This window comes from Anolis carolinensis, chromosome 5, assembly GCF_035594765.1.
Source record: "Anolis carolinensis isolate JA03-04 chromosome 5, rAnoCar3.1.pri, whole genome shotgun sequence".
Lineage (NCBI taxonomy): Eukaryota > Metazoa > Chordata > Lepidosauria > Squamata > Dactyloidae > Anolis > Anolis carolinensis.
The window spans coordinates 200,673,444-200,685,858 of NC_085845.1; the positions used below are offsets into that span (position 1 = coordinate 200,673,444).

General features: G+C 41.2%; 2 protein-coding genes across 4 annotated transcripts in view; both read left to right on the forward strand.

Annotated features, from left to right (window-relative positions):
• Window positions 1-8,116, forward strand: part of ankrd16 (ankyrin repeat domain 16) — a 32,736-nt gene extending 24,620 nt beyond the window's left edge. For 2 of the 3 annotated variants that reach the window (XM_062983336.1, XM_062983337.1), the window contains 2 exons: window positions 2,774-2,852; window positions 5,594-6,509. In XM_062983336.1, the coding sequence (XP_062839406.1) occupies window positions 2,774-2,852; window positions 5,594-5,754 (240 nt within the window). In that variant the 3' untranslated portion in view covers window positions 5,755-6,509. Of the gene's footprint in view, window positions 1-2,773; window positions 2,853-5,593; window positions 6,567-6,729 lie in introns of those variants that run through there. The other variant, XR_010006945.1, reaches the window with a different exon arrangement.
• A 2,284-nt stretch (window positions 8,117-10,400) lies between these two features.
• Window positions 10,401-12,415, forward strand: part of gdi2 (GDP dissociation inhibitor 2) — a 37,197-nt gene continuing 35,182 nt past the window's right edge. Inside the window, exon 1 of the mRNA XM_003220754.4 lies at window positions 10,401-10,796. Coding sequence (XP_003220802.2) covers window positions 10,416-10,796 — 381 coding nt within the window. The 5' untranslated portion in view covers window positions 10,401-10,415. The remainder of the gene's footprint in view (window positions 10,797-12,415) is intronic.

Consider the following 12,415-nt stretch of genomic DNA (forward strand, 5'->3'; position numbering starts at 1 on the left):
TGGGAACCAGAAACGAAAGCTAAACTCTGAGACCAGATGTTTGACTCCTTAAAGATTCTCACGAAAAACAGACTTAATTGGGTACATTCTTAGCTGCTATTCTCGCACTTCTGCGCGAAGCTGCTTCCAAACCCCTCTGTTGTTTACAAAACTCATGGCGAGAGAACACGGGAGATGTAGGCTCAGGGTTTGTTTGACATACTTCTGGGACACAACTTTCTTGCAGGTGCAAGGTTCCCAGATCTGCCTGGGAAAGATCAGGCTGAGAAGATTCCAGTTCTGACTGGGAAGGTAAAAAACCCAAGTTTTCTTCTTCATCAGGCATTACAATGTCATGAGCAAGACTACAAGGCCCATGAGTCATCACAGTATGCCTGCTTCCAGAATCTTCAGGAACAGCAGCCTCATCTAACTCTGGCTGTACAGAATCATTTACCTCTGGCTGCATAGGAATCCTAGTCCCCAACCCAGATTCATCTGACAGGTCAGGTACAATCACAGGCTGAACATGCCCAACCTCAGGCTCACCTGACAGCTCAGGTGCAGGCTGGAATACAACAGGAGCAATTTTGTTTTCTGCTACTCTGGAGACTAGGACGTGGAACAATGGCTTTAAACTACAGGAAAGGAGATTCCACCTGAACATAAGAAGAACTTCCTCACTGTGTTCAGCAGTAGAACTCTCTCTCTGCCCCGGAGTGTGGTGGAGGCTCCTTCTTTGCAAGCTTTTAAGCAGAGGCTGGATGGCCATCTGTCAGGGGTGCTTTGAGTGTAATTTTCCTGCTTCTTGGCAGAATGGGGTTGGACTAGATGGCCTATGAGGTCGGTTCCAACTCTATGATTCTATGACTGGTTAGAAATCAAGAGGTAGTATGATAGAGAAACACGTTTAGCCATGTATTCATTTGTTAAGTCTATTTCTGTGGGCACCAAGAGTTCCTCTTTAGATAATATTGAAAATATCTTTGATATGGGTCTTCAGTTAGAGGTCCATAGACTTCTGTCTGGAACCTCTTTAGACCAGAGCAGAATTGTTAGTGAATTTCCATCTCCAGATGTTGAAATCCAGATGTTGTTGGGTCTCCTGCATTCCTTCCTATCTGTGTTTTAGAATAAGAGCTTGGGTGTAGCTACACTGTAGAAGTACAGTAGAGTCTCACTTATCCAACATTCGCTTATCCAACATTCTAGATTATCCAACGCAGTCTGCCTCCCGTCCGGATCCACAGCTCTTTCTCTAGGCAGCAAAGACTGAATGTTTTATGGATTTAATTTTCAACTATGTTGTTACTGTAAGTTCATTTTATGCAATTCTATCTTTATTTGGCGCAGACTGGTCCATGAGGTCATGAAGAGTCGGAAATGACTGACCGAATGAAGAAGAAGATCTTTATTTGTAGTCAATTTGTTAGTAGTCAGTGTTTTTGTAGTCAATGTTTTCAATACAGTAGAGTCTCACTTATCCAACATTCTGGATTATCCAACGCATTTTTGGAGTCAATGTTTTCAATATATCATGATATTTTGGTGCTAAATTCATAAATACAGTAATTACTACATAGCATTACTGCGTATTGAACTACTTTTTCTGCCAAATTTGTTGTCTAACATGATGTTTTGGTGCTTAATTTGTAAAATCATAACCTAATTTGATGTTTAATAGGCTTTTCCTTAATGCCTCCTTATTATCCAACATATTCGCTTATCCAACATTCTGCCAGCCCATTTATGTTGGATAAGTGAGACTCTACTGTACATGTTTTGGTGCTAAATTCATAAATACATAAATACAGTAATTATACATAACATCACAATGTACTGAACTGCTTTTTCTGTCGATTTGTCGTAAAACAAGGTGTTTAATTTGTAAAATCATAACATAATTTGACATTTAATAGGTTTTTCTTTAATCCCTCCTTATTATCCAACATTTTCACTTATCCAACGTTCTGCTGGTCCGTTTATGTTGGATAAGTGAGACTACTGTAATGCAGTTAGACTTGGCTCAGTGCTATGGAACTGGCATGGGCCAACTTCGGCCCTCCCTCCAGGTGTTTTGGACTTCAACTCCCACAATTCCTAACAGCCAGTAGGAGTTGAAGTCCAAAACATCTGGAGGGCCAAAGCTTTCCCATGCCTGCTATTGAATCATGGGAGTTATCGTTTTACCTGGCCTTTCAGCGTGGTCATTTTAATTCTCTAAGTTTGGTTTAAATTCATGGTGTTCTAGAGGAGGAGAGACAGCAGTGTCTTGAGTGGTGCCAGCGCTTTCTTACATCAAGGAAGTCAGCGCTTTATCTTAATGGGCCTTGATTCTCTCAATATGCCTTCAACAGCTTGCAGCAAGATAAATCGGGGCATTAAACTGAACAGCCTGCAAGAGTCATCCATCACCTGAAATAGGTTTTCTGCTGAGCCAAATGCTCAGGGCATTCAGTTCAGGATTTTCTACTCTGATCGTTAATGGTATTCTCAGGGCTTTGGGCACAGAAAGATCACCGCCTTGTAGCCTTAATGTCTGACATTCCTTTGATTACACTCTGCAACACTATCATTTTGGTTCCTGGGTTATAAATGTCATTTCCTAATTGGCGCTATCATAGAAACATGGAAAAGGTGTATTAAATATCAGGTAGGAGAAGTGATCCCTACATTTCTAGGTATGTTATTTCTCTAAATCCATCACATCCAGAAGGGAAGACTAGACTAGAGTATGAGAAAGAGGATTTGTTCTGCTGATTGTGGAAATTGTTTTTCCTCCTCTGTAACGCAGGAAGGGCACGCAAACACCATCCAGACCCTTCTCTTCCTCGGCGCTGATGTGAACGCTAAGGATGGCAAAGATCGAACAGGTAAATAAATGCCTTGTTCTCTCACATTCTCTCCTGTTACATTATATAGCAGAAAGCATTTATTTAAACCCATACTACACTATTATAGCACTTTAACCCCAGGCATGGCTCCTTCCTATAGAATCCTGGGATTTGTAGTACTGTAAGGTACTGTAATATAATCTATATATATAAAAGAGTGATGGCATCACGGCGACCCACAAAACAACAAAACTACAGGCCCCCCAACCTCGAAATTTGACAACTCATCATCCATGCCTCTAGGTTGATACAACAAAAAGAAAAGAAAAATAAAGTCCTAATTAGAGAGAGAGGAATAATTGCTTTTATCCAATTGCTGCCAGTTAGAAGGCTAAGCTCCTCCAACTTGGTCTCCTAGCAACCCAATAAAAAATAATAAAAAACACTAAAAATAAATACAATAAAATACTATAATAACAGAAAATAACTAAAAATAATACAAGAAAATAATAAAATATAATAAATAAAAATATAACTTACAATAAAATTAATAAAAAATTGCAAATAACATCAAATAAAAATTACACAACAATTTTTAACCAATACCACCACCACTTTGCCACAGCAACGCGTGGCTGGGCACAGCTAGTTTAATATATTTTTAAATATATTATATTGAATATATTTTAATATAAAATAGAAATAAAATAATAAGTTTAATATAATATAATATAAGTTCTGTAATATAATTCTCAGGAGCCCCGGTGGCGAAGTGCGTTAAAGCGCTGAGCTGTTGAACTTGCAGACTGAAAGGTCCCAGGTTCAAATCCCGGGAGCGGCTTGAGTGCCCGCTGTTAGCTCCAGCTCCTGCCAACCTAGCAATTCGAAAACATGCAAATGTGAGTAGATCAATAGGTACCGCTCCGGCAGGAAGGTAACGACGCTCCATGCAGTCATGCTGGCCACATGACCTTGGAGGTGTCTAAGGACAACGCCGGCTCTTCGGCTTAGAAATGGAGATGAGCACCAACCCCCAGTCAGACATGACTGGACTTAACGTCAGGGGAAACCTTTACTTTTAATATAATTCTCAGCCAGAGTGCTTTAATGCCTCCCTAAGCTACAAGTAAAGTAAGACCCTCCTCCATATTGACAGAACAACAACAACAAAAACAACAACATGTTGAAGGGTTTCATGGCTGGAATCACTGGGTTGCTGTACGTTTTCCGGGCTGTATAGCCATGTTCCAGTAGCATTATTTCCTGACGTTTCGCCTGCATCTGTGGCAAGCATCCTCAGAGGTTTGTTCAGAGGTTTGTTGGAAATGAGGCAAGTGGAGTGTAAATATCAAGCTTGCTAACTGCAACATTTACACTTGCCTCAAACCGGTGGCACAGAAGGTTATTGCTATTTGATGTGTTGCAATAGCAGATTCCCAGATTATCTTAGTGTTTACACCTTATTTTTTTTGTTATTTAATATTTAATGTTTATTTTACTTAAGTGATATTTGTCTTTACTGTTCTAATGTAGCACAAATCCTATGTAAAAACATACTACGTATTTTTGACATTAATATTGAAATCTGAAATATATGCAGAAAGTCTTTACTTTCTGTATATATTTCTGAGCTGCTGAACTTGCTGACAGAAAGGCTGGCAGTTCGAATCTGGGGAGCGGAGTGAGCTCCCACTACTAGCCCCAGCTTCTGCCAACCTACCCTGTTTCCCCTAAAATAAGACATTCCCAGAAAATAAGACCTAGTAGAGGTTTTGCTGAATTGCTAAATATAAGGCCTCCCCCGAAAGTAAGACCTAGCAAAGTTTTTGTTTGGAAGCATGCCCAATGAACAGAACACCAGAGCATGCAGGATCGGTAAATGTACGTACCATAGAGTGTTGTACATGGAAATATTGGTAGTAATAAGAAATTCTTGATAGGATTCACAGTTTGTCTGGTTATGCTGGTTTTTGATGACAACTACTGTACAGTATATATAAAATGTTCATTTTTGGTTCAATAATAAATGTGAATTCTTCTTCATGGAAAAATAAGACATCCCCTGAAAATAAGACCTAGTGCATCTTTGGGAGCAAAAATTAATATAAGACACTGTCTTATTTTCGGGGAAACACGGTAGCAGTTCGAAAGCATGAAAAAATACTGGTTCTGTGGGAAGGTAATGGTGCGACATGCAGTCATGCTGGCCGCATGACCTTGGAGGTATCTACCGACAACGCCGGCTCTTGGGCTTAGAAATGGAGATGAGCACCAACCCCCAGAGTCAGACACAATTGGACTTAACATCAGGGGAAAACCTTTACCTTTACCAAATAGAGAAGGGTCTCCCACCCTGGATTTTCCACAAATATATATACACTCCACTTGCCTCACTTCCAACAGGCCTCTGAACAAACTTCTGAGGATTCTAGCTACCGATGCAGGCGAAACGTCAGGACATGACCATACAGTATGAAAAACTCTCAACAACCCAACAACAACAGTAATACCAAAACAAATAAATAGAGCTGATGTCACATCCTCCTCCAATTCCAGCTTTAGGAACCTATAGAAAGAAGATGCCTCCTGAAATGTCCTGGTTCTATCCTTCTGGGGTTTGTAGTTTAATCAGGAGCCTTCCCAGTTTCTCAGTGAGCTCTAGAAACTGACTGCAAATCTCACGATTCCATAGGATTAAGTTGGACTCATAATGCTGTCATTGTGCAGCATGAAAAGGCCCCTTAATGTGTTGTTGTCCTTCTCCCTGCTTCTTCCCACAGCCCTGCATATGGCGTGCGCTGGGCAGCATACCGTGTGCGCGCACGTTCTCCTCGAGGCAGGACTGCAAGATTCGCCAGACTTCTCTGGAACACACGCCTGGCAGATGGCCAGGAAGCCGAGCCTCCTCCAGCTTTTCGAGAAGACAGACGTGAGCGCATGAAAACCTGCATTTATGGCCGAGAGAATGGAGACCTTTCTTTCCACTTTAGCTGCCCAGCAGGACAGTTTATAGGGAAACCCATTATGTGTCCTAACATGGAAAGTTTATACTTGCCTAGAGGTCTGCTTACCTGCAAGACCTGTCGCGATTATTGGAAAATAATCCTAGAGCAAAGATTCATTACTGTTGGAAGACTTTATCGAGTTGGTGATGGTGTCCACCTTGAGTCTTGTGCCAAAAGAAAGGTGAGAAAATAAGACATTATTTTCTCCTGGCCGGGCTGTGGCGCAGCTAGTTAGTAGCCAGCTGCAATAAATCACTACAGACTGAGAGGTCATGTGTTTGAAGCTAGCCTGGGTCAGAGTGATGTTTTGACCATTAATAGTTTACCTTGCTATCGACCATGCAGCTCGAAAGACAGTTGCATCTGTCAGGTAGATATTTTAGGTACCGCTTTATGCGGGGAGGCTAATTTAACTAATTTACGACACCATAAAAACGTCCAGCAGCGTGTGTGCGGAAGAATGAGGAAGTACTCTATCAAGGACTCGATGTCATAAGTGGACGGTGAAGCCACAGGTCCCCCTGTGGCCAGAAGCTGGAAAATGTTAAATTGCCTCTTTGTCTGTCTATATATGTCATATGTCTAATGGCATTGAATGTTTGCCATGTCCATGTGCATTGTGATCCACCCTGAGTCCCCTTCAGGGTGAGAAAGAAGGGCGGAATATAAATATTATAGATTAATTAATTAATTAATTTGCGTGTTTGATAAAGCAGAGTTTGATAAGTTAATGAGTTCAGGAGCCAACGTTTTGGAGACCCTGCTCAGAATGCTGCCAGAAATAATACATAGCAGGTCTGGGCAAACCTTGGCCCTCCAGGTGTTTTGGACTGCAACTCCCACCATTCCTAACAGCCTACCGGCTGTTAGGAATGGTGGGAGTTGTAGTCCAAAACACCTGGAGGGCCAAGGTTTGCCCATGCCTGATCTAAACTGTTGAATGAATATTTTAATCAAATCCTTCCAAAGTTAAATACAAATGTGGAGGGCTGGCTGAACAATCCTTGCGGTTTCATTCTTCTCTCTTCCTCCTAAATCTTAAACACTTCCTGGCAGCAAATGCAGAAGACAATCCAGTTAATTCATTCATCTGCTTTCGCTGAAGACTGATTTGGCAGGCCCAGGCAAGCATCCCAGTGAAACACTAAACACTAGATATAACTATGAAGTGTGTTTGTGAGTGCAAGGGGATAACCCTTTCAGCAGACTCAGCAGCCAAAGTACTTAGGAAGGCTTTATGTCCGCTCCATGGCTTGCATCTGTCACAGCGGGACCTGTCCTTCAGACCCGTCTCGCCTGTACTTCCCCTGTCAGTCAACCGGAACAGGGAAAGCTTTCTGCTTCCTTAAGCCTCCCTCACTTCCATTAGGGAGCAGCAAATGTGATTTGCTTGTAATCATTAGTTTTCCTGATCCGGTTGTGAATTGCAAACAGCCACCTTGTTCATTTCACACCTCAAATGAAAAGTTTACTTTCAAGGTGCAGCTCATTGAAAGGCGGGAGATCCGCGTCCAGCAGGATCTCTTCCAAGTTGGAAATGGTGTATACAGTTTTCTTTGACATTGCAGGGCAGGTTTAGAGGAAAGCCTTGGTCGGGATGGGAGTTACAAGGGATTTATTTTATTTACAGTACAGTAGAGTCTCACTTATCCAAACTAAATGGGCCGGCAGAAGCTTGGATAAGCGAATCTCTTGGATGATAAGGAGGGATTAAGGAAAAGCCTATTAAACATCAAATTAGGTTATGATTTTACAAATTAATCACATTTACAAATGTTTTACAACAAATTTGACAGAAAAAGTAGTTCAATACGCAGTAATGCTAGGGGCCGGGCTGTGGCGCAGGCTGTTCAGCAGCTGCAATAAATCACTCTGACCATGAGGTCATGAGTTCGAGGCCAGCCTATGGCAGGGTGAGCACCTGTCAATAAAAAAAAAAATAGCCCCTGCTCGTTGCTGACCTAGCAACCCGAAAGATAGTTGCATCTATCAAGTAGGAAATAAGGTACCACTTATAAAAGTGGGGAGGCAAATTTAACTAATTTATGACCTGGAATGAGGAAGTGCTGTCAGTGTGGATGATGAAGCAGCTGCTCCCCCCTGTGGCCAGAATCGAACATCCCCTCAGGAGAAGGTTAACTTGCCTCTGCGTCTGTCTGTCTTAGTCTCTGTTTGATGTATTTATGGGCATTGAATGTTTGCCCTATGTGTGTATAATGTGATCCACCCTGAGTACCCTTCGGGTGAGAAAGAAGGGCGGAATATAAATACTGTAAATAAATAAATAAATAAATAATGTTATGTTGTAATTACTGAATTTACGAATTTAGCCTACCCATCTGACCAGCAACCAGGGTTGAAAACGGCTCTTCCTCGTTCTCCAATTTGGACTTTATTTTCCAGGTTTTTTTTTTTGTTTGAAAGACATAAATTGGGTGACTATGTCTTTTGTGGCCAAATTTGCTGTGATTTGGTACAATGGTTTTGTTGTTTACTCAGTCCTGCTGCTCAATCATTTAGTCGTCTCCGACTCTTCGTGACCGCATGGACCAGTCCAGGCCAGAGCTCCCTGTCGGCCATTACCGCCCCCAGTTCCTTCAAGGTCAAGCCAGTCACTTCAGGGATACCCTCCATCCATCTCGCCCTTGGTTGGCCCCTCTTCCTTTTTCCTTCCATTTTCCTCAGCATCATGATCTTTTCCAAGCTTTCCTGTCTTCTCATGATGCGGCCAAAGTCCTTCATCTTTGCCTCTCATATCCTTTCCTCCAGTGAGCAGCCATTGGGCATTATTTCCTGGAGGATAGACTGGTTGGATCTTCTTGTGCTCCAAGGCACTCTCAGGATGTTCCTCCAGCACCAGAGTTCAAAAGCGTCTCTCTTCCTTCGCTCAGCCTTCCTTATGGTCCAGCTCTCGCATCCATAGGTTACTATGGGGAAGACCATGGCTTTGATTATGTGGACCTTCGTGGCCAGTGTGATGTCTCTGCTCTTCACTGTTTTATCATCAAGGTTGGCCATTGCTCTCCTACCAGGAAGGAAACGTCTTCTGATTTCCTGGTTGCCGTCTGCATCTGCAGTGATCTTTGTGCCTAGAAATATAAAGTCTGTCACTGCCTCCACGTTTTCTCCCTCTATTTGCCAGTTGTCTATCGGTCTGGTTGCCATGATTTTGGTTTTCTTGATATTTAACTGCAGCCCGGCTTTTCACTTTCTTCTTTCACTTTGGTGATAAGGCTCCTCATCTCCTCGCTTTCGGCCATCAGAGTGGTATCATCTGCATACCTAAGATTGTTAATGTTTCTTCCAGCAATTTTAACTCCGGCCTTGGATTCCTCAAGCCCCGCATGTCGCATGATGTGTTCTGTGTAGAAGTTGAATAGGGAGGATGAAAGTATGCAGCCCTGCCACACTATATAGATAGAAGATAGATATATATATATATATATATATATATATATATATATATAGTGATGGCATCACGGCAGCGGACAAAACAACAAAAGTAAACACCCCACAACCTCGAAAATTGACAGCACAACCCCTCATCCATGCCTCTAGATTGATACAACAAAAAGAAAAATAAAGTCCTAATTAGAGGGAGATGAATAATTGTTTTTATCCAATTGCTGCCAGTTAGAAGGCTAAGCTCTGTTCACTTGGTCCCCTAGCAACCCACTCAGCCCAGGGGACTCTTTACCTTAACTACCACCAATTCCTCAATACTTTATTTCCCATACCACCAGACTTCGCCACAGCAACGCGTGGCCGGGCACAGCTAGTATATATATAAAATATGTATGTTATGCATGTTGGTTGATTTGTATCACAAAGCCTCCTCCATGGTTGGATGTATCTGGCCCAAGCTTGGCACACAGATTCTTCATTGTCCTAATTAAAATAATTGAAGGGTTGGATTAAAAAAAAACCCCACCCTTTTTTGGGACCAGAGCCCAGAAGAAGAAAGGGATTGGCAGTTGCTAGATGAAGTGGCCCTCTGTGATGTTACTGGGAAGGATTTTTTTAAAATAATATTTTTATTAGAAATTTTGTATTTGAAAATAGAAGAAGAAAAAAGGAGGATTATATATTTGCAAGTAATAAAGTTTTCACATCGAAAGTGGGAGAACATTCCTTATTAGTAGAAAGTAGGAAATGAGATAAGAGTGGGGGAAAAATGAAAAATAAAAAGAAGAAAAATAAAAAATATAAAAAGTGAAAAAAAATAGTAAAATTGTTGAAAGATTGAGAATGAAAGTGATAGAAGATAAAGAAAGGAAGGGAAGACAAGTTTAAAGAAAGTGAGAATTAAAATTAAAGGTATATATTTGGAATTGGGGCCCTATTATGCGCCAAAGACTGCAAAACTACCTTCCAAGACCCTTGTCGCTTCTGCGCCTGCGCCAACGCTCCCAGGCTCTGACGTCAGCAGGGACCAAACAGCGTGGCAGAGGCGCTGAGGGGCGTGGCCTTTTCCCTTTCGCCCCGCCCCATAGCGACGGCGTCTCTTAGAACGGAGGGAGGAAACAAAAAGTGATTGACGTCGCCAGGGAGACCAATGACGGCGCCGGAGCGGCTCAGCTATACCAACTAGAGCCCAATGGAGAGGACTGGGGCGGGAGGAGGGTCCAGGCAGGCCCCGCCTCCCCCGCAAAACCACGCCCCTCCGGGCCGGGCGATAGGGACGATTGGGGCCCAGGCCACGCCCGCCCAACGAGGCCCCTCCCCCTCTTGCGGCCATGCCCACGCCCCGCCCCCTGAACAAAACCCCGCCCCCCTGGCGCGGTCTCCTCACAGCGGCGTTGGCAGTGGCGCCTCCATTTTGCGCTCCTCCTCCTGTGGAAGCGAAGCCCTCGCCAGGCCACAGCCCTCCGGCCCTCCGCCGCCGCCTCCTCCTCCTCGGCGCCGCCGCCAGCAGGTCCTCTTCGCCGCCGCCATGAATGAGGAGTACGACGTGATCGTGCTGGGCACCGGCCTCACGGTGAGCGAGCGGGGAAGGGAGCTAATCGAGGCAGGCTCCGCAGAGAGGCCTAGGCCGCGCCCCCTCCCTTGTCCCTGCAGGGCCGCCGTAGACACATCTCTCTCTACAGCAGGACTGGGCCAACTTGGGCCCTTCAGATGTTCTGGACTTCAACTCCCACAATTCCTCACATCTTCAGTCCCTTTCCTGAAGCTGTTAGGAATTGTGGGAGTTGAAGTCCACAACTCCTAGAGGGCCCAAGTTGGCCTAGTCCTGCTGCCAATATACAAATTAATATATATACATATAAAATGATATGGTACGAAATTTTGAATTTATTTTAGTTTATACTCCATTATCTCATATTTCCTGTCACGTTCCTCTCGATATATATGTGTGTGTGTTAATATATACGCAAATCTATATATATATATACATAATTTATTAATATAAAAATAAATTTCAATATTTTCATACCGTATTTTTATATTTATCATTTTATATATATGTATATATATATATATATATATACACACACACACACATACGCATGCACACATATATATCTCATATCACCTTATGTCACGTCCTGCTCATATATGCATTCAAATTAATATATATACATATAATATCATATATATAAAAAGGTACGAAAATCTTGAATTCTTTTCCTTTAGTTTCTATTCCTTGATCTCATATCTCCTCCTGTCATGCTCCTCTCAAATGTATATACTGTATATGTTAATATATACACACAATAATATATATTTTAATTTAATATAAAAATATATTATAATGTATTAAGTTATTAATATAAAAATAAATGTCAAGGTTTTTATACATTATTTTATATGTATCATTTTAAATGTGTGTCTATATGTATATACACATACATACATAAAAGATAATATATATAAAAATAAGGTACGAACATCTTGAAATTTATTTTTTCCCTTTACTTTCTACTCTTTTTCTTATTTCTTTTCATGTCCCTCTCAAATATATATATATTTATGTATAAAAATATTATATATATATAAATAATGTACGAACATCTTGAAAATTATTTTTTCCTTTAGTTTCGTGTCCCTTTATGTCTTACCTCCTTCTATCGCATCCCTTCAAATTATAATAATATATAATAATTTTATTTTTATACCCCGCCACCATCTCCCCGGAAGGACTTGGGGCAGCTTACACAAGAAAAACGTGAACAACAGAATAGCATTACAATACATACAATATAAATAATCAGATTTAAAAACAATGCAACAAAAGATAAAACATCACAGTTACTTAAAAACTGAGCAATTATATATACAAATTTTATATATATATATATATATATATATATATATATATATATATACACACACACACACACACACACACAAATTATATATACATATAATATTACATATATATAAATTATATCTCCTGCTGTTAGTCTTTCCTGTCTATATTTAAATAATCATTTTAGTTCCTTATCCATTCTCACATATCTCTTTGTTATGTCCCTCTCAATCAATCTCTCTCATTTATTTTAGTTTATTTTATCACATCTCTCTCTCAGTATATATATGTTTCTCATTTATCTTTGTTCTCTTCCCCGTTCTCATAAAATGGAATTTTTCTCATTC